The 22,401-nt window shown below is 34.5% G+C and overlaps 1 protein-coding gene and 1 non-coding gene across 18 annotated transcripts in view; both read left to right on the top strand.

Annotated features, from left to right (window-relative positions):
• The window catches only part of MCTP1 (multiple C2 and transmembrane domain containing 1), a 482,756-nt gene that overhangs the window by 262,078 nt on the left and 198,277 nt on the right, over positions 1 to 22,401 (top strand). For 11 of the 17 annotated variants that reach the window (XR_004318469.1, XM_032476176.1, XM_032476175.1 and 8 more), the window contains 3 exons: positions 1,701 to 1,739; positions 10,345 to 10,404; positions 20,619 to 20,789. Coding sequence is in view for 16 of the 17 variants with exons in the window: in XM_032476176.1 (XP_032332067.1) it covers positions 1,701 to 1,739; positions 10,345 to 10,404; positions 20,619 to 20,789 (270 nt within the window). In the remaining variant the exon portion in view is untranslated. Of the gene's footprint in view, positions 1 to 1,700; positions 1,740 to 10,344; positions 10,405 to 15,965; positions 16,044 to 20,618; positions 20,790 to 22,401 lie in introns of all 17 variants that reach the window. The other 6 variants (XM_032476197.1, XM_032476186.1, XM_032476179.1 and 3 more) reach the window with 4 other exon arrangements.
• TRNAT-GGU lies at positions 12,854 to 12,926 on the top strand. The gene has a single exon. It is a non-coding gene; the product is annotated as a tRNA-Thr (tRNA).

Raw genomic sequence — 22,401 nt, 5'->3', positions numbered from 1 at the left:
TTGTCCCTAGTTATAACTATTCTTTGTTCATCGAACCTTTGCTTTCTGAGAAGGCTGAACATTTATTGTCTGACTCCTAATGGGGCAGTTGTCATCGACATGGCATACCACAAAAGTATGTCATTTCCAGTTGCCTTTTAGTGGTGATGAGAAGGTGGTGGTGGTGGTGATGACAATGATAATGATGATAGTGACAAGAACTCACTGAACATCAACAACAAACATTTATTACAAATCCATCTCCACAACCCAGTGGTGGGTTTTGTTGCTTCAGAATTGGACATCGGTACTGAGAAAAAATATAAAACAATACCTGGCTCCAGTAGGAAAAAAAAAAATAGAGAATTATCAGGGGAGGGTTCTAGCTCAGTGGTAGAGCGCGTGCCATGCACGAGGTCCTGGGTTCAATCCCCAGTACCTCCATTAAAAAATAAATAAATAAACCTAATTGCCACACCCCCCCAAATAAACGAAATAAATAAAAATGAAAAAATACGGAATTATTGTAACCTTAGGAAATCTATTACTCATATTTTGATCAATATTTAACACAGAGTATATATAGAGAAAATATAATCTATCAAACCACTATCTATAGAAAAGAGGAACATATTCTTATCTTTGACAATTTTATTATTTTCTCATTTCCTATCCTAGAACTTCTATATAGTTTCTTAGTCTTGATTTAGGCCAAAGGTTGCTTTCTAAATGACTTAGTCTTATATTAAAATCTTTCCTCTTTTGTATTTTTGTAATTTATGAGCAGCTTCTGAAACGATTCAGCTTTATAGTGAATTCTGCTGAAGGAGATGGAGCTCTCGAAAGCACCAGTGCACTTCCTTGATATACAAATATGGCAAGCATTTCCATAAGCTATAGTCTTTGCTACAAATATTCCCTAGTCTCTACTTCATCTTCCTTAAAGGTAATGATAAAGCTAAGAGAGGGTAAAGAGGTCATCAGGAAGTTAATAACTCAATGTTCATTGAGAAATTTTTTAAACTGGGGAGGAAATTAAAAGTCGTTGAATTTTTATGACTCACTTCATGCAAGAGACCATTGATCTTGGGCACTCATCACAAATCTCCATCACCCTTAATCAAAACTTGTAGTCATAAATGCCTCTTATTATGACACGAAAAAGCTAATTTAAAGGATATGTTACGGCTAGACATTTAGCAGAAAGGTCTACTAATAGTCATCACAATATGGAGTGCTTTTTCTCAATTGAAAGCGTTTGTAAGCCATAATACAACTAAAGATTACCTGGAAGCAGATAATTTTAAGATGCTGCCAAAGCAGCAGACTTTGAATGTATTTGAAGAGAAAAATTATTAAATACCTGGTAAAGCCATGGTGCCTCCTCAGCCTCCACCACCAAAAGGCACAACTGCCAATCCTGAGACTCAATGGGCTTTTTCCAGCCAATAAGATATTACAGATTTTCCATTCTATTTAAAATATACTGTCCCATTTCTTTGTACCAAAGAATAAAGCAAACGAACTCTCACCAGAAAGACTGTTTGAATGTTAAAGGTGCTTCTTCTAGCTGCGTGTACATGAAAAACAATTTTTGTCTTGTATAGTTGTTGCTGAAAACTGTTTGCTGTCTAGATGTTAAGCTTCCTCCAAAAAGCAATTGGCTGCCCTACCTTGCACTTGAGTGATAAGATAATGAGAATACTTTATTTCATTTACAGACAATGCTAATGAGGAAGAGTTGGAAAAGATCAAGTAAGGTAATGCTTAGCATGTGATCTTTCAGCTTTTCTTGTTGAGAAGAACTATCAGCTGCTTTCCCAGTCTCTCTCATCCTGTTTGAACTATTCCACAGGATTTCATCACTCTTCAATTTTTTTTTCTCTCATAAACTTTAAGCAAACCATGTAATGCTTTTAAAGTAAGTAGAAATCACCCTGATAAATCACATCCAAATCATTCTCTTGCTAATCTCTGGTCACTTCTCAGCATCATTCTCAGCGTCTGGTTTCTGTTCTGTGTATCACAGGGTCTAGAAAATGCCTTTGCTTCAGATCAGGAATAAAGTAATGATGCCAGGGTAGGGACAACTCCAGAGAGAAGCAAGATCCATGTAACTTTCTGTTTTTATTCACTGGAAACTAGGTCTCAGATTTTCTAACTCAAAAATCTCTTTCTTGCTTTATCTTTGGCGTGTATAATGCAACAATTTTCCATCGTTGCCTCTTCTCACTTCAAGAAATAAATGGCTCTTGGGAGCGAGAGGAGTTTATGTATGGTTCCTGTAACTTACTAAGCCCTGGCTATTCTTATAACGTAAAAAAGAAAAAAAAAGGATATAAACTAAGCTTTTAAATTATTCAGTGGTGGTACCACTCTTAGACACAAATAAATATCAAGATAAAACTGACTTTTATATGAATACTTCTTGGAAAATATCAGAGACTTTATTTATAAAAATATTTTTTGCTCAAATTCCTATTTTAAAAAGTCAGTACTCCTTTTGAATAGTGACTAATTTTTTTAGACCCTGAAACATGACAATCTTATTTTCCATTCTGATTGAATCATGCTATTACTGAAATTTTTCTTTAATTTTGTCACTTTTCTTATTGTGAGTTAAGAAAATGCTTTTATCAAAAGTTTTTTAATTTATGGTGATGTCGTAAGTTGCTTTAACAAGTATTTCTTACTGTAAAAATTTTCTTCCCAGTTATTATAGAATTAATGACCAAAAGATAATTTGGATGATAAAAAGGTCAGGTCCACATTAAAAATAACTTTTATCATTTTAGTAAAATGAAAAACATTTATTAAGGAAAGTTGGTGAATATTTCTGACTTAGCATTCGTTATGTTTTTTACTGACCAAAACAAAGTTTCAAAAATCTTAAAGAAATGTTTGCACCGTTCATATTTGTATTACACTTTTTTTTGTTCTTCAAAATTAGTGTTACATTAAAAGTATATATTCTCATATATCTTTAAAAATTCATATAATTTGGCTTTCTTCATTCTGTGTCTATATTATCCAATATCTGTGTAAAAACACTGCAGTCCATTAATATGTAGCAATATCTCTCTTCTAGATGTACTTAATATAAAATGCTAGAGCAAGATATATAGTTTTTAGTATTAATTGGTGGAAATGATCCATTTTATTGTAATATAAAAGAACAAATATAAAGATTCTTTAAATAGTTCATTTAATTTATCTTTAAATTTAAGTATAAATTAAGTCAACATAAATCCATACCTTTTCTTTTGATCTGCAGAGAAATTAAAATAAATAATAAACATCTTTTCTTCACTATTTGTACATCTTGGAGTTTTTAATTTATTATTAATAATCCAATTGTACATCCAAACTGGTACATTTTCTAGCTTTCCATTGAAGATACAGAATTCCCTGTGTCTAACTCTACGCTTACTGGAGTACCTGGCAAATTATTTTTAGTGTGTATGATAATATGGCTTTTGGGGTTTTAGCCTAAGGGATTTTCAATTTTATAAAATTTAATGTAGATATTGAATACTGAGTAGGAGAAAATCATTTGAATTTTTTCCTATGAGAACATACTGAATACCTGATAATTAATTCAGATTGTCACTGTCCCCTAAAACGTGTCATGTTCAACCAGATTAGTGTTACAAGAGCAGAGTGTTAAATTCAAAATCCAGGCAAGGTTTGAAATTTCAATTACCACCTAGTCTGCCATCCTTCACACACAATGAGACTCCTCCCCCAGTTCTTTCCTCCTAGGATTGAAGGAGAAAGGATGGTGTTCAAGTCAATTGTGCTTCTTGGGAAACTAAGGGATAAATGACCATACTATGTAGTTTTGTGTATCGCTGTTACTGTGTTGTAGAAATGCATCATTTTTCTAATGATTTCAATCTTCTTGAAGTTTCTTGTGTGGGTCAAGATTTTTCCTCTTGCTTTGGGAAAGAGGATATTATTTATTTACATGACATTTACATAGAGGCATTTTACATTTGATATAAATACACTCAAAGTCAAAGGTAAATTTTTCATATAAACAGGTCATTTTCTTCTTTGGAATCTTGGTTTACGGGAATGAGGTCTGCTTTTTGTAACAGGGCTTTGGTATGCAGCCTGTCTTTGAGCACTACTGATGCTCAAAAATCTGAAATTTAAAAACTTTGTGGCAAAAGACTTAAATATAGTCAGAGAGTGTTGTTAGATATTCTCTTCAGTGTGGAGTTTTTCTTCGTTTCCTAGGTCTTTTTCAGAAGTGACATCATCATGGAGGGGGAAAAGCTAAACTGACATTGTTATTTTTTTTAATGTGTACCTCTCCCCTGTATACAAGGGCATCAGCTCATGGAATTTCCTCTTACTTAAATATCTGTTCATCATTTTCGTTGTCTTGCCAATAGCAGATTCTTTCAGTGGAAACCTTATTTGTGGCGCTCACATAATGTGGTGTTGTACTTCATTTTACTAATGAAAACAAGAGAAGTGAATAGCCAACTTGAGGGCAGAGAAATTGTGATTGCTGTTCAGGACAGACTTCGCTATTATTTGGAGTAAATGTGTTACCACCTAAAAATGAGTAAGAAAAAAAATACACCTAACCTTACATCTGAAAAGGAAGAATGTATAAAATACGTGCTATATTTGAATGGTACGTTAACCAGTAAATAATTATGAATTCCATAATATTTCCTCTTCTGGGGATAGTAGCATCCTTTAAAACATTCATTCTGTACACCTTCCACTGTGCACATTTCTAATTCTGCCCACACTCAGCTCATATAGAAAAATATTATTTTAAGAAGAAAGGGATCCATGTCTCCTTAAACTTGGGCAACTGGATAATTATCCTGGTCAAAGTATTATACTTAGGTGACAAAATGCATTTTGGCAGAGAAATGGTGATGTTTTGAGTTATTGCAATCTTTTATTCTTTAGAAGAAGCTTATGATTGATAATTTATTCTAAGGCTAAATTATTTAACAAGAAAGTTTCATGAGCTTAGAAGAGAAGGTATATATGAATTTTGTGAATACATTTTCTGGGGTCAAACAAAAAATGGAAAATCAAAAATGAAATAATTGCCTCTATAGATGGCAAGCAGAAATGATTTTTTACTACATTGTGTGTGTGTGTTTTAATGTAGAAGAATGAGTTTAACAGTGGATGTAATAATAAACTTACGTGCTTTCAGTAAATCACTTTAATTCTATGAGAAATAACTGTTGTGATAATATAAAAATACACATGTCGCAGTTCCTATTTTCAACAATAACAATTAAAAATTGTTTTAAGAAGAGCTCATCCTTTGAGTAATATAACAGACTATGTGGTGACGTCCCATTAGCATATTTTCTGTTACTTGATGGCTTTTTTTTTTTTAGTAACATACCTTTTTTATAAAGATTTTATTTTAATCACTTAGCATAATTTTAATGAACTATAAAACACTTTATCCACTGGGTGAATGAGGCAATTTTTAATAAGACTTTTGGCAAGTATATTGTTAATTTAAACTAGAGAACATTCTCAACCCTGTAAGTCTGCAGGGCGTAGTTAAACCTGACACCTTGGATGACACATTAAAAATGCATCAGTGAAAACCTCTAAGTGCTTTAATTTAAGAAATGGTAGAGAAACAGATTAACACATTTTTAAGTATCTCACACAGTCAGTCAGACATAGTGGAAAAAAAGGCATTATTTCACTATTAACATGTCCTTTCTACAAAGACCTCCTATCCTGATAATAAATAGATGATCCTGAAAAAAAAATTGCAAAAAGTGAAAACGTTATTGGTCATTGACTTTCTGAACTGTGAGTGTCCAAAATGGCTTTTCTTTGGTGTCCCATTTCAAATGGTTATGCAGGTGTCTTTGAAAAAACTAGGTGCTTACATATTTTTGAAGGAAATATAAAATTCTTTTAAAAATCCCTACTATGCTACTACTTATACTCCCAAATCTGTGTTATTTGGAAATGCTGTGAAGTCAACCTCATAATTCAGACTTCTAAGATTCCACAATGTAGCAATAAACAAAGGGCAAATAGCGTGTTTCTATTATAAGGGACTGCATTTTTACCTCGATTAACTACACTCCTAAAATTTGTAGTAAATTTATTTAAAATAGAAATATCAGATTGCTGATAAACATTTGATTATCCCCTCAAAATACATGGAGCCATAATTAAATTTCATATGGAGATGATTTTTTTCTTGCTCTTTTCATGTTTTCCCATAGGTATAAAATATCATACATTTTTATGTATTGTAATTCATAACTACAGGGATTTGCTATAACCAATGGCATTACATTTATTTGATTGCTCTTGTTGAATTTCTTAAATGTGTGTCTTTTGGGGAGTGAACTTGAATGAGTTAGCACAAAGTGGAAGGACAAAGTGTAATGTCAGCAGAGGATGGTTTCCTTGATGCCCGCGCACCAGCTCTGAGATGCTTAATTGTGGGATCGCTGGTTGGCCTTCACATTGCTCGCGTGTGCTACTGAGTGAGCTCATGGTTTCCCAAGGCCCTTTCAGGGCTGATCAAAGGGAGAGAACTCATAACTTGGCTCTGGGATATTGATACTAAGGATTGATTCACATATTACATGGCCTTTAATTCAAAGATAGATATATATATATAACATGTATATATGTGTACATATAATGTATATCAGATATAGCTAACATATACATATATATGTTAAATTGAGTGTGGCTGGGAGGAGATAGGTTGGTTTTAAAGCCCCCTAAATGTGTACAATGAAAATTAATGACAGTTTTGTAAGGACTGGTTAAACAAGCCCTGGTTGACAGCAATATGTACACACATATGCATGTATTTATATCTACATATACACACACATGCACACATGCATGTAAAAGACCAAAGGTAAAATTTCTAAAAACCTAAAAGACAAAGCAAGGCCAGGCTTCAGCTACAGGACAGGTCCTCTGGGGAGGTAACATTGTCACTCTCCCTTCAACAATGTTTAAAAGGACAGTGGGAGTTGCAGGGGAATCATATTTTTGTTTCATGAGTATAAATGATATGGAAATCTATTTGAGGAACCAAGAAAACAAGAAGATAGCATTCCTACTTACTTCATGTCACTGTTTTCAATGACGTAACTATTGAAAGTCTTAGTCAAATTGCTGGAAGCATCTGAGAGCCACAGCTTTGATAACTAGTGATTACAGTCTGACCAGGGAACTCTATGAAAATTATTTATTAAGTATTACCTCTTAAGTGCCCAAAGAGGTGTTGATGAAAGGAAATTATCTGTATCTATCTATTAATCTATAAAAACCTGCTGTGTATATTACTACCTGGCTTGACTTTTAAATTGGAATCTCAGGCTTCACAATTTCAAATCTATTGTGAGTGTTTTGAGTATCATAGAATTGCTGAATTATAATAACATGTGATATGTTTAAAGGCCTGTACATAGTAAAGCTAATTACAAGCACCACTTTCAATAAAAGTTCAGTGGCTAATCCTTGTTTGTCTGATGGTGAAGCCCTCAAAGATTTCTATGATTTATTTTATATAGAAAGACTGAAAAATAGCATCATATTCATTTGTTAGGGGAAAAAATGAACTGTCCTTTAGTTTTATTTCTCTGAAGAAAAGTATATATCTTCCAGATTTTTTAGTTTAAAATCTTGTTAACTTTTAGATTCATACTAGGATTTCTGATCTTTGAGAAGAAATTTTCTTAGAGTATGTTGGTTTTTTGGAGGCAAAAAATAGATTTAGAAAAGATACTACCAGTGGATCTTGCTACTTTAATCAATTCAAAACCTCAGCAGAAATAGTTCAGTGATTCATCATTAAGAATAACTTCAGTAATTTTTCTTTATCAGGTTGAGACCTCTGGGTTTTATTCTGTTTCCATTTGTTGTTACTTTATAATTTTACCATTTTTAAAATGATGCTTTCCCTCACTCACCAACCTCTTGTCTTGATGGAGACTAAAAGTGTAACTCAATACCTACATTCATGGTTTAGGACAAGTTTCCTCTGGAATTCATGAAGACTTTATTCTGCTTTTCTTACCCTCCATAATAAAATCACCTCTTTTGTTTAGAATTCATTATCGTAATGCCAGGTGTTTCATTATTATTGTTACTGTTGTTACTGGAAACTCTAGTGAAAAGAAGGCCTGGGCTAGTCTGCTGTGAATTTTACATTCATCAGAGCCATAAATGGCACAAGAATCCACAGGAAAATTAAGTTGTTTTCCTTGAAATAGAGACCTAAATTTACATGAGAATGTAGGTTGTAAAATGAAATATAAATTTTAGTTAATTAATAATGACAGAAGTAATTAAACGTGGCATGGAAAGCACAGCTTGGGGACTTCCTTGGATCCAAATGTGACTAGGATTTTTGTTTCTCAAATTTGAACAGAGAAACCTAAGTTCTAAATCTTGATCATTAAAACTCTCCCCCGCCACCCAATCTATCAATGTCGTTTTGTCATCTGCATACGAATCACATCATTAGACCATTACCCTCTGTGCTCATCTGAGGAAGAATGGAGAATACTGAGTTTGCGCAGTTTCACTGTTAGTCACCTTAGACCACCTAAACTTTAAATGAGGTACCAATATTTCTAAATGCTAAATGGTAATCTTAGTTGTTGTAACTGTCGAGACTAGAGCCAAGATTTTCACATCAACAGAAGTCACCTTAATTCACTTTTGCATTAAGGAAACACTCAATGTTGGTTATATAACTTGCATTATTGACTCTGGGGAAATGATTTGTGTAAGGAGCATCAAGAAGTAATTTCTTAAATTGGGACTTTAAAATTTATCCACATTTTGCTAAGTATGATGCTTAATTAAAATAGAACTGGTAATCAAAGTAAGAAGAGAATTGGCAATAGAATACAAACACATGCATCTTTTCCAGAGGCTAGAATAAGGTTTTTTGAGTTAAACAATAGCATAGCATCAAAAAAGATTGCAGTCATTCCACCTAAGGTTTGTGCCCCATCGTCCAAGTGTAAGTATATTTTTATGGATTTTTTAAGAAACTGATAATGACAATGTGCCAAATGTGATAGATGAGAACCATAGCTGTAAATGTAAATGAATTAGACCTGTGTAGTGATGGTAAAACCATGTCTTGAACCCCAGACTTTTTCCTGATGACTTCTGACATTAGTCACGCTGCCTGACCAAACCCTATGCAAGTAACTTGGAAAAATGTAATTAGTTTAATTAAGAAATAGACTTTGTGTAAAAAGCTCAGGTAGATTACATGGACAAACTCTGATGTAATTCTAGTTCTAAACTTACATTATTCAACTTGCTGCATATCCTGAAGTACTTCAGTTCATTATTATTTTCTGATATGATTTTTGAAGGGAATATATATCCTTAAGCAAATGAATTCCAGGTAACAGTCAATCAACAAATATTTATTGAGTACCTACTATGCATTAGGCATCTTGTGAGGTGCTGGACCAGTACCATCTTAGTTGCCAACATAAAATCGTGGAATAATCAGATAAATTACAAAACTGCTTCCTCTGCATCACAGTGAAAGGTTGATGCTTTCCCATAACTGTCATCAGTTTTCCATAATTTTATTGTAACTGACACCCAGAGACAGGATTAAAAAACATTAAAATTTAAAGAATGCATGTAACTTTAAAAGTTCTTTAAAAAGTAACTATGTTTTGATTTCCTAAAGTCAAACTGATTTTGCTTTATGGAAGTCTGAGGATTAAGTAATAAAATGTCCAACGTGAACTATTACTTTCTTTTCAGCTAAATAGCCACCTTTTTCAGTATTCATTTCTTTTTAAAATTATATTTGGGGAGCTCAAGTTAACTAAGTAATTTATATTATATATATTAAATGTTATATCATAAAACTAGGAAGTTTTTAGTAAGGAATTAAACCAAATTTGACTAAGTACATGTTTATAAATAAGATTTCTGCTGTCACTCTTTAAAAATGCTCTAAAGGTCTGTGGTATTAAATTGTTTTGTTAAAAGAAACAGATATCTGGTTTATTTCAAAATTTTAAAGTGTGTTTAAACAGTTCTACTTTCTAAAATAAAATGTTAGATTCTGAGATATATGAGTTAATAATTCAGACTAAAGAGGTAAGTCGATTAGTTAAAAATTACAGAAACAATCCTCTCTAAGCTTTACTACCGTTGTATCAGATATGAATAAGACAAAAAACTTAAATTTATTCAGAAGAAGGAAACTTACAGTTTATAAACATTCAAAGTGTCTTTAGGATATATAATTTAGGGGGTTTTACTTGTTTTAATTTTGTTGGGCTAATAAGGTATTCTCAGAACACCTCAAAATTTAGCTAAATATTTGTTTGTTTTTAGGAACTGTCAGAAAATGAAGTGGTTGGATCTTATGTCTCTGTGAAGTCTTTCTTTTGGAGGGTAATGTCTAAATCCTTTACATTAATATTCTTGACTTGTGGTTCTGAATAGTAATTTTGAAAGTTAAATGTGAATTAAATTCACTTCTTAAAATAGGCTGTCAGAGAGATGTATTCATTTGCCTTCTTTATTAATTTTTATTCTTAGCCATTTAAGTGACTTCTATTTCTTCATTTGTAAAAAACTGAGAACTTCGTATATTTAACATATTGCTTTGAAGTCAGTTCCTTATGGGCCTGAATACCCCAGATTCTTAACAGCTAGAGGCCCACAGACCTTCCAGGACTATCATAGCACTGTCTGGAGGGTCCATGAAGGTTCTTCTTCCCTTCTTGTAAAATTTGTATCATCTATTTGAGAAAAATTTACTTCTATTACCGTGGTCTTACACTATATACATACTGGATAATTACTGTTCTTTCTTTACAAAAAAAAATCCCCTGAATTAGAAAACAGCGACTCTGCTTTTGATTCAAATAAAGAAAAAAATTAAAATTCCACAGAGAATTTGTTTTAAGTGCCATTACAATTTAGTATTATTTACTCTTTCACGACTTAAGCATAATGAGCTCTGTCATCCTTTTTCTCTGCTGTAATTCTGCATTATGCATGGAGTGATTTGTTACTAATGCACTTACTGCTTTGCCTTCAAGAGTTTCCCTCTTTCTTTGAAAATTTACACTTAGTACGTGATTACCTAGCAATAGATCTAGCAATGAAAATGCTACACTCGTAGGGCTTTGCCATTTTCTTTTCTTGGCTCTTAAACTGCTGGTGACTGAAAACTATGTTTCTCCTTTTAGCATTTTAAGATTTGTTGCAGTGTCTCAAGCAGACAGGCAGGTTCCAGGTTGTCATGCATTGACTTGAAAAGTGAGGAAGTAAAAACCACGTCTCTTTATCTTCTGCCCCTCACGCTTTTTGTTGTTGTTGTTGCAGTCTTGCATGTGTGTGAGCTTATTTTAATTATCAAAGCCTCTTCATTTCCTTTCAGTCTACGATAGCTGCCTTCACTGACGTTAATCTGTATCATAGAACAAATAATAGCATTTCCTCTTATATGTTCATACACTAGCCATCAACACACAGAGTGACTGCTTTTGACTTGTACCATTACCTTAAATGAAAAATGACCTTTTGGAAAATTTTTTTTCTGTTTTTGTTTAATGATCCACAATTATGGTGAATTTCTATGGTACCCTCCTTTGCCAAGGAAGCAGAACTCAGGGGTGTTCTGTGTTGTGTTTGTTCTGTTTGCAGCAGGTATTCAGAATGATCATTCTGAATGAAGTCCTGCCACCAGGACCAACTCCAGAAGCACTACTTTTTAAGGATTTCCCTTTTAAATGACTTTTCCCACATCTTCTTTTCACTTTCTGCTTCCAAATCAGTCTTCCACTTATCCATACTTTCCACTTGGTTGTATTCATCCTTAAATATTCTTTGTTAACCTTTCTCAGTCTCTTAAACTGTCTTATTTTGGAATATCAAATAGGCAAATTTAAAAGGTAGCTTTTTGGTATCTGAGGTACAGTGATCTAATGTCTTTTTTTCCGAACGTATATTGAGGGACAGACAAATTGAGTTATAAAAGCAGAACCTTTAAGGGTCAGTTATTTTACCAATGAGGAAACTGAGGCCCAGAGAAGTGATGCCACTGTCCTGAAGTAGCTAAAGGCAATGATCAGGACCAATTTTTCTCTCTTTCTGAATGTCATGGAAATGAGTGTTTTGGTGAAGACTTCAAGCAGTAGAGTTCCTTTGTGGGTTGATGATCAGTGGAGTTGCAGTATGTAGTAAGAGCTGCCCTTTAGTTTGTCTTTATTGACAGCCTTTCAGATCCTTCTTGCATTATGTGACCCTTTTCCTCCACAGCTCCTTAAACCATCAGTGGATGGATGTGTTTGAGGGCTGTTATGTTGCTGTGTTTGAGGTCCCATTTTACAAAATCAGAAAATCAGTGACCAAGTCTCCTTTGGATGAATGTGATCTTTCGTATTCATATTCAAAGGGTACTCTGATAACTAACCTCGTTGCCTTTGCCCAAGCAATGCTTGTTTTCTGATGAACTTTTAGAGATGTGTATGAAAAGAAGTTTCCCATAACATTTTCAGATACAGGAAAAACCTAAATAGCTCAGATAAAATCTTACATGAAGAGTATATATGTGCTTTGTGACTTAAACAGAATGCGATTTGAAAGAAAATTTTATCTGCTTATTTATAAGGATTAATACCTGTGTCCAGGAGACAGTAACTGAGTTATACTAAATGAAACAATCCTGGTAAAAACTTAAAAACTTGCTGGGTGAATGTCATTGTTACTCACATTATCTTAATTTTCTTGAGAGCAAAATAATGGAAAGAAAAGACTGAAGTGTTACAGGGATATTCAGATTTTCCAAAAGCATACCATTTATAATTTATCAAAACATGGTATTTTGGTGGGGGAGGGTGTAGCTGAGGTGGTAGAGTGTGTGCTTGGTATGCACAAGGTCCTGGGTTCAATCCCCAGTACCTCCATTAAAAAAATAAAAAATAAATAAATAAACCTAATTTCTCCCTGCCCCCCCGCCAAAAAAAAAAAAACCATGGTATTTTAGGACACAAAACATTAAGCAATGTGTACAGCAATTACCATGTTTCTCATGAAAGTAATAAAAATTATGTGAAGCCAGTTGGATTACTCGTAAGTCAGAATTTCATTAAAGATGTTTAAATTCCCAGTAAAGGATGGTAACAGTGAGTGCAGTCAGTTCTTTCAAATATTTAGTATTTAAGTTTCTTCTTTATCTCCATCCACTAGACATTTAGATTCTGATGACTGAAAGCTAATTGAACAGTCTGTCTTATGAGAACATTGTAGTGAATTAAAGAGAAATTTTAATATTTTTAAACGGAGAAGGCTGGGCTATGCCACTATATTGCATATAAAAGAATGAGAAATGGATTGTAATGTGAAATGGGCAAAAAAGAGTGCACAGAATACGGAACACTGCAGAGTGATATCAGAGCACTACCTTATGGTAGGATCACACAAAAATGGTTGAAAGAAGACCCAGCAGACCAAGAAGAGGTATTGGCTCTGTAAACAGGAATGTGATCTTGTGCAGAAATGCTTCCATTCTGAACAACTCAACTGTATGTGACATACACCCAAGAAAAGTGCAGGTATTATTTCTATCAACAGGTATGAAAGTAAAACCCTCAGGGAAAAAAATTAACTTTTAATTGAAAGCCTCAAAAAGAAGTTCCTGTAAGTCAAATCCAGGACACATTATTTCTTTACCATATCATTGGTGGAAACTTATATATTACTTCAGCAAACCAACAAGACTACAACGCATATGATGATTTTCTGTTTGTATGTATTTTGAGCAAATAGACTAAAACCTTATGAACTTTTGTTTAGCCACAGTTAAGTTTAGAGAGGGTTGTTAAAACATCCAAACTAAACATACTTTCCAGACACCGTAAGTTGTATCAAAAAGCAATAGAAATAGGAAAGAAAGTTTACAGATAAAAACCTGAAGAGGTTCTCTAAGGATTATAATGCCAGTGAATCACCTTCTAAGGAAAAAAAGGGATCGAAGCTTTCTTATTAGATGAGACACTTCAAACTAGGCTGGACAAAGCACTGGGAGGCTGTTCTGTAGAGGCAGTCCTGCTTTGAGAGGGCTGTTGAACTGTAGGACAAATCTACTTGTTGGGCTTCATCATCCGGGTGTAATTCACTGGAATAAACTCAGCAGGAAAAGGAAAAGATAGAACATGCCTGTGCCTGGGATTGAGCTAATATTGCTCCACAATCCAGGCTTTGCAGCACAAAACAGTCATTCTAGGCTGTCATTATCTCTTCTTTGTAGTGTCTCATGGATCATTTGATTAAATAAAAGCATGTGCACCTCTGTGCTGAAAATAAAGGAAAGGACTACCTCCACGCACAGCTATTGTAAAGACACAAGCAATGTATTTCACTCCAGTTTCACAGTGTCTGGGTCTCATTTGGAAGCATTAGGTTGTACACAGGTTAAAAAAAAAATCCAGGATAACAAAAGCCAAAAAGTATTTGCAGATACCAGGGAGAAGATTGGTATGAGTGAATGTTCCTTTAGCCACATGTTAAGTCTAAATAGACTTTTTTTGGTTTTGTTCTGTGTTTTGATCAGGATCTAGAATAATAGGAATCTATTAGTAGTGATCCAGCTTTTTAAAGAATGGAATTAATAAACCTTATTAACAAGAATTGGAACATAGAGGTGTTCTTAATTTACATAGAAGATTCTACAATTTAACCACCTTATTAATAAGCATTAGACTATAATTTGTTACGGAGTACGGTAAACTCTCATATGCTTTACTGAACAATATATGCTAGCGTTTGCCAGTTACCAACTTTTACTTACTCTAAGCCCCTGATTAGCCTGCCTGGATAATCTATACCCAAAGATAGGCTCATCTAAACATAAGTCAAAGTATTTCAACAAATCTTGTACAAAGTAAATACATTTTTTTGAATTGAACTTCTTAAGCTCTGTCCAAAAATTGAGATATAGTAGGGAAAATCATCAGTTATCAGCAATTCCAGTTCAAATCTCAGCCTTGCCAATCTCTAGCCATTTGGGTTTAAGTAGGGTGTTTATCTTCTCTGTGCTTCAGTTTCTTTACCTTAAAAGTACTTGTTATGAAAAACACTGGAGTATGAGGGCTCCAGCACATAATAGCTGCTCAGTACATGTTTCTTTCTTTCTGTATGATCTAACTCATCTTTCACCCATCTGGCCTAATCCAGTCCACCGTGTTGATATTAATGAAGCTGATGACTTTCATCTCATCACAGTGCTATTGTTTGGAAACTTTGTGTAGCTTCTCTAGAAGTCCTTTAGTTCCACCATGATAAAATCCTTCTATTATTCTTGTTCGTCTGTATCATTTTAATCCATCTCTTGCTGCTCTTGGTCTTAGTAGTAAAGGGACTGTTAGGTTGCTTTTTTAGTAGCAAAGGCAATAAAGAGAAGTGTTATGCAGGGCAAAATTTTTCTGTTACTTTAGAGAGATCTCTTGAAACATTACCAAAGAGTCACATGTGGGATGCAGTTAACATGGTCATAGTTATTGGCCTGTCCATGCAACATTTATTCTTTTGGAGCCTTATCATTTTTGACATTGGAAACTGTCTCCAAAGCTTTTGGAGCAAAGGACTTGAGATAATGATTCTTTCCTTAATTTTTCTTGCCATATTTTTTTTCTCTGCTACACCTATTAACGAAACCTGGAAAGCACTCCAGCAGGATCCAGCACGATTAGTCTCTGTCCTTTATTTTCTTGAGGCCTGTAGCATTATGCTAGTAAAGAAAATGGTGGCTGGAAACTGCATCGTTGCATTGGCATTTGTCTTCATTGTTCTAAAAGACATTTTCTGAGAGTGACTTAAGAAGCAAGTACATATTTTTTTCAAATACTGTGTTTTGAAGAGTAGTGCTAATAAACTCTAATTGACGTGAGGTGTCGACAGTTGCCCAGAGATTTCCTGTGCGGCTCTGATTGTTCATTTCCATCCAGACGTGCAGCAGGCTTGCTCTTCCTGTCCCTGGCTTCTGCAGAGCAGGGCTTCAGAGCGCTTGTTACCAAAATGCACGAGTAAGTTCAACCACTTATTTATTATTTCTGCGCTGGTGTGAGCGCCGACTTACTGTCCTGAAAACCATTCTGTATCCTGATGTCTTTTAGGTATGTGAAAAGGAATTGTGATCTTGAATTCCTTTTCAGGAAATAATGTACATAAACTAATACTGTCTTTAAAATGCCAGCTCACTAATTCTAAAGTCTGACTAAAGAGACATGTCATTGACTCATTGCCTCCGACTTTGAAATTTATAGTTACCTGGTATCCTGATATTCTTTATTAAGTCTGAACTCAAACAAATGTTCCTGATGAGAGTGGATCTCAAACTTTAGTGCGGCTGAGAATCACATGGGAGAAACAAGTGCTGTTCTGCTCCACAAGAACTGAATCACGTCCGGGAGGATCAGGCCTGTCGATGTCAACAAATTGCCCACTAAAACTTGAGAATTACTGCCTTATAAGTTCAAAGAGTATTTCTTCCTTTTATGGAGTTGGTTCTTTGCAGCTAGGTTGATTTTCCTTTTTATTCTTCCCTCCTTTTTCCTTTCCTCCTCAAGTAGAATTCTGTTCCAACACGGACATAATTGAAAACATTGCCTTAAATGACTAAGTACTAGATGTAATGCTATTTTTATTGAGGGATTTCTTGGGTGTGTTTAATACTCTTTGCCATTCAGGTGCTCAATAAGTAATTTTTGGTTAACTAATTATCAATTATTCAGTTACTGTGTATTACTTAACTACATCCTAATAAAAAAATTATTAGCAGGTGGAGGAAATAATAAATTAAACTGCACAATTTTTCAGTAGACTCCTACCTCTCTCTTTAAATGCTCCAAATATCCAGACCACTGTGCTTTCCTCATCAGTAAATTTAGAAGTAGGACTGAATAAGGATTTAATTAGCATATATATAGTCCCCATGCCAGAGAGTAGATAATGTCTCCAATAACAGTAATAATAATAGTATTAGCATATAGGAGAAGACCGGTGCACATGTGTCTTAGAACTTAAAAAGCAGGGGTTCTCACACATGAGTGTGCATCAGAACCCCCTCCAGAGAGGGTTCACTAAACCAGGGTGCTGTTCCCCACCCCCAGAGCTGCTGATTCCATTGGTCTGGAATGCAGCTAAAGAATCTGAACTTCTGACAAGTTCCCAGGTGACACAGATGTCATTGATCTATGGATCACACTTGGAGAACTTTGCCATACAGAGGAAGGAAACTTTAAACAGAGCAGGTGACTCAGGAGCTACCTTGGGGAGCATTAAAGCTAGTAGTTTCTAAAATTTTTTTTTTTAGTTGTGGAATTCCACTTATTCCCCAAAGAGTTTCCCAAAACTTTGATTTAAAAAATAAATAAAAGTAACAACTATGCGAAGTGGATTAAATGTTCTCTATTTATGGAATATACCTTTGTTCCACGCACACCTCCCAACCCACACCCCTAACCACCTCACACACACACACACACACACACGCACACACACACACAAATTGGGCTTTTGCATACTTGGGGCCTGATGTACAGACTGGAAACCATAAATAAAAAACCTGAGATGCAGAGAGGGGGCAACATGGCCAAGTCACATAGTCAGAAATTGCTAGAAAGATGCAAGTGGACATTTATGCTAAGTCCTGTCTTCTCTCCTATTAGTAGCCTAAGTTTATATCTTCCCCCTTTATCTTATGACTGTATTTCAAGTTCCTATTCTTCACACTCAGACTAGTATCTATTTCATAACTATGCAGTTATTCAAATCACAGCTGAATCATGGACTTTCTTTTTAGGAAAGTACCATTTTTAACAAAAAAAATTGAAGAAGAAAAATCACTTTGAAAAATGATATTTGGTCAGTGTGTCCTTGGAAAATTCCCCTGACCCCACTTTGTTTTTCTTTTAGCCTTTTACACAGATCACCTTAATTTCTGCATTTATTAGCCCTGATTTTGTTAAGAAATGTTCTTCCTCCTTCCCCTTAGCTTCCCAAGTCATTCTGGGAATGTTCCTCCAGGTTATAGAAATGTGTTGCTAACAACTAGCAGCCGGAGGTAAAGCCTCCGTTAAGTTCATTTCATTTCTGTGAAAGCATGAAGGATCCCCAGGAAAGCATTTCTTATCTTGTAAGTAAAAGTCTTGTTCTCGTGTGAAAACAGGAGGAGGAGCAAGCAAGTAAGGGTTTCAGACATGGTACCATTCAAGAACATAGCTTGACATTGTGAACTGAAGTTGCTGTGTAACCGAGATTGTACCAAACTGTTATTGACGGAGGGCATTATATGACTTGTGCAGCTACAGTGTGTAGAAAATGTCATTAAGTATATCCATCTGCAAGCTGAAATATTCTAAATATGAATACATGCGCTCATGGAACAGAAAATAGAAGGTGGGAAAATGTCAACTGCAATATCATTTATAATCAGCTCACCTTACTGGAGAGCACCCTTTAGCAACATTATACCTAAATCATGGTTACTTTTAAACCTCGGGGAGAGTCTCTGCACTGAAGACCAATGTTGGGAGAAGCTCAGGAATAAAGATGAGAAATCCTGGGTTCCAATCGCACATCCATCATTTACTACCCTAACCTTTCTGAGCGGCAAATTCCTCATTAGTAAAATAGAAGTAGCAGGCCTTGCCTTGCTACTTCATAGGGTTTTAGTGGAAAGCAAATTATATAATGTATATAAACGCACTTTCAAATTCTAAAGCTTTATATAAATGAGTAGTTACTAACTCCTTGGTCTTCACTAAGATAATTATTTCTTCTTACTTGCCAGAAATTGTTTTCCTTCTTTCCTTCTTTGTTACTCATATTCCTTAACAAAATTTCAGACCCAAAGTTGAGAACCTGAGTCTCTAGAGCCTGCTGTTAGAGGTATTCCCAATAGCAGCAGGTGTTAGATAAGCCGATAGGTCGGTAGACAGACAGACAGACAGATATAGATACATAGACACACTGAAATCGATTGCTGCATTATATAATAATAAGTGCATGAAATCTTAGAACCAAAAAAAACCCTTGAAGATTACTTGATGCAATGAATTCTAAACAGTTATTTTAATCTGAGAAATCCTTGGTCCAAAGAAAATCCAGTGTGGAAACCGAGTGTACATAGCAGATAGGAGCAGAGGGGCTCTCATTGAAGTGGGGCATGGAGTCCTGTGGATATTACAAGTGCTCCAGGTAACACTGGTTGCCCTTTAGAACACAGATGCCACTGCTCTTGAGCTTACAGAGATGAGGGTTGTGAAGGCAAAATCCTGCATTTATATCAATAAAGCAGAGCCACCAAGCAATATTGTTCAAAATTTGCTGATCAACAAGGCAGGAAAATATGCAATGTGATTTAGACACATTTTCATGGAAATCTTCAAATATTAAAAGTACTATCTTTTGAAGAATATAGTTTTCATTTTCCTAATAAAACATCCTGACGTGAATGACTTTTGATGATAGATAAAAATGGCTATGGCATGACTGTAGTATAGAGAAAAAAGTGAGAGTTCAAAGCGGGAGGAGGATTTATACAAAATGGACTATAACTTTAATGTAGAAGGAATTAGGTCAAAAGTAGAGTTAATCCATAATTCAGAAGTGAAATACTTTCGGGTTGAGTGATACATTGAATTTTTTTCATGAAATGACTGTAAGTGAAGGAAACATGCTTGACAACATGAAAGAAACCCAGCAATTTTTACAATACTTCTTGGTTCTGAATCCAGATTGAAAAGGTCATTAACGATTTAGCTACTTTCTCTGGCTTGTTTTATATGTTATTTAATTCAAAGAGATTTTATAGCCATTTTTAGTAGTCTTGCTAATTTTTTAAAATTCTGATTTTATTCACTGACTTAAATATTGTGACTTAGAATTGAGCAACTAAAAATTATTAAAGAAAACGTTCAGATACTAAAGTGAGAAATAAATCCAGAAACATACCAGCTGATGTAAATCACATACATAATTTTTTAAAATTTTGATGCAAGTTTCAGGCATAAGCAAGACATCTTGGGAGGGTATATTGATTTTGTTTTCTTTTTTATGATACCTTAAATAGATTTTAGTGAGCTAAAACTCAGTTATCTCCAAATGTGGCAATAAAGAGGTTTTTAAATTTTCTGAATAGAACTTGCAACTAATCTTAAAACTAAAAATCCATTTGTTACATGAAAAAAATTTAAAAAACTGTAAGTAATTAAAAATTACACATCACAGTGTGGATGAGGCCTTTTATGTTTATAATATTTATTTATACATGTTTTGTTGCAGGCATATTTGACCCATATGCAAATATTCTCTGATATTCTTAAAAGTATTGACATGTAATTTTAAGAATTGAAAAACTAAAATTTCTTATGCTGAGCACACATCTCTTTTACACAACAACCTTAAATTTATCATGAGATGATACTTTCATACTTATTAGTAACTTTATAATTAATAATCTATTAATTATTTTTACTTTTTAAAATTGTAACTGCCTCTTTTTTGTTTCTGAAAAATTAGCAGAGGAAAGAGTAATGCCAAATATGGTATTTTGGCTTTAAACACAGTAAGCTAATTCTGTTTTCCTTCACTGAAAGTTTCAGACCCAAAGTTTACGTCTGTCAGATGTACACAGAAAATCACATCTTTGGAGAGGAATAGTCAGCATCACATTGATTGAGGGACGAGACCTCAAGGCGATGGATTCAAACGGGTTGAGTGACCCCTATGTGAAGTTCCGGCTTGGGCATCAGAAGTACAAGAGCAAGGTAACCTATCTCTTTTGTGTTCCTGTCAGTACTTGGAAGGCAGTGGTGGTTAACAGCCATGCTTCAGGACATGAAAACACCAGACACTTATTTATTGCTTTACTGAACTTCTTTTGAACATGATGTCAGGAAGCAGGACCGACAATTGTATTGCATTTCTTAACTTTATGTGCTACGTGACCTTTGGTAAACCACTTCTCTAGGTCTCAATTTCTTTATCTATCACACAAGAATAATAGTAGGAACTATCAAAAAAAAAAAAAAAAAAGAAGGCTGGAGCAAACCTAAGTAAATGCCTGGCACATAAAGTGCTCAAAGAGTGTTGGCTAGTATTATTATTACACCCGATACTAGTATAAGCACTACGAACAGCATTATTTGACGTTCCATGAAAACCTTGTACATTACTCTAAACCATTTTATTGAAACTGACCTGCACCAATGCGGACTGCAAGGTTTTTAAAATTTATTTGTAAAACAAAGGACCAAATTCCTGCTGCCATTACAGTTACTTTGCCTCTCCATACCTGTGTTTCCACATCTGTGGAAGATCATAGTAGTCATCATTATATAGTTATATTTATCTGTACTGTATCCAGATATAATCTCTATAATGGTCAGCCTCTGTAGCTTGTAGGCATTGACAGCTTGAGACAACTGATCACGTTCTACTTTGATGGGAATAACTTTGCCTTAACATCACAATTTTTGTGAACTTTTGATAAACAGCCTGCCTATATTCCTTCTGGCCCAGGGACTTTTCATCAATAGCTAAGGTAGCTGGAAATATCACAGAGGTGATTTGTTAGCAGGCAGTCAGACCTGCTAGCAGGCTGGTTAGTTACCTTATTGAGTGCTCACATTGAAGAGGAAGGCATCATTTCTGACCTATAGGAAATCATATAGGGAAAACAATCCTAAAAAAGCAAACTGTAAAGTTAAGCTCTTTTTGGCCAAATAAGTAAGTCAGACCATTCTCCAAAATATCTTAAAGTTCATCCGAACCCAATGATGAGATCATCTGAATTATCATAGCATCCATCCAGTGCCATCTTACTTTTTTTCTGCCATGGGCTTAATACCATTTTAAAGAAACTACTGATTTCAAAAATAGGTACCTGTGACCACTTCTGTCTTATCCTTTATCAATTAACATTATTTCCATGTTCTGGTTGGCTTAAAACATTACTTATTTTTATAGTTCTGCTCGTTAGGTGTGAAATATGAAACCCAGCTATGGACACGTGTCTCTCTTTGCTCTTTCTTTCCATGATCTATTGCTGATTAATTTCAGATTATGAACTTTAAAAATTGTGATTCATTTGCATTACCTTTGCACATAACATACTTCATTGCTTTCAAAGTCTTTACATCTGAAAATCTGTCTCTCATACATTAAAAAGAGAAAAGGCCACTACATGCCCTCCTGCTAAAAAGAATAGAGAAACAAATATGAATGTTGTCTAACCCAATGGTGAGTAGAATTTTAAAACATATCAGTATGGGTCATTTCATTCGTTGATTCCACCAGGTGTCTTAACTGAATACTTGAAGTTACAGAACCGTACTTCAGATAAATTACCTTTCTCATATATGTGACGTGGAGATTATA

The sequence above is a fragment of the Camelus ferus genome, chromosome 3, assembly GCF_009834535.1.
Source record: "Camelus ferus isolate YT-003-E chromosome 3, BCGSAC_Cfer_1.0, whole genome shotgun sequence".
Taxonomy (NCBI): Eukaryota; Metazoa; Chordata; class Mammalia; order Artiodactyla; family Camelidae; genus Camelus; species Camelus ferus.
This window is presented reverse-complemented; position numbering and strand designations above follow the sequence as displayed.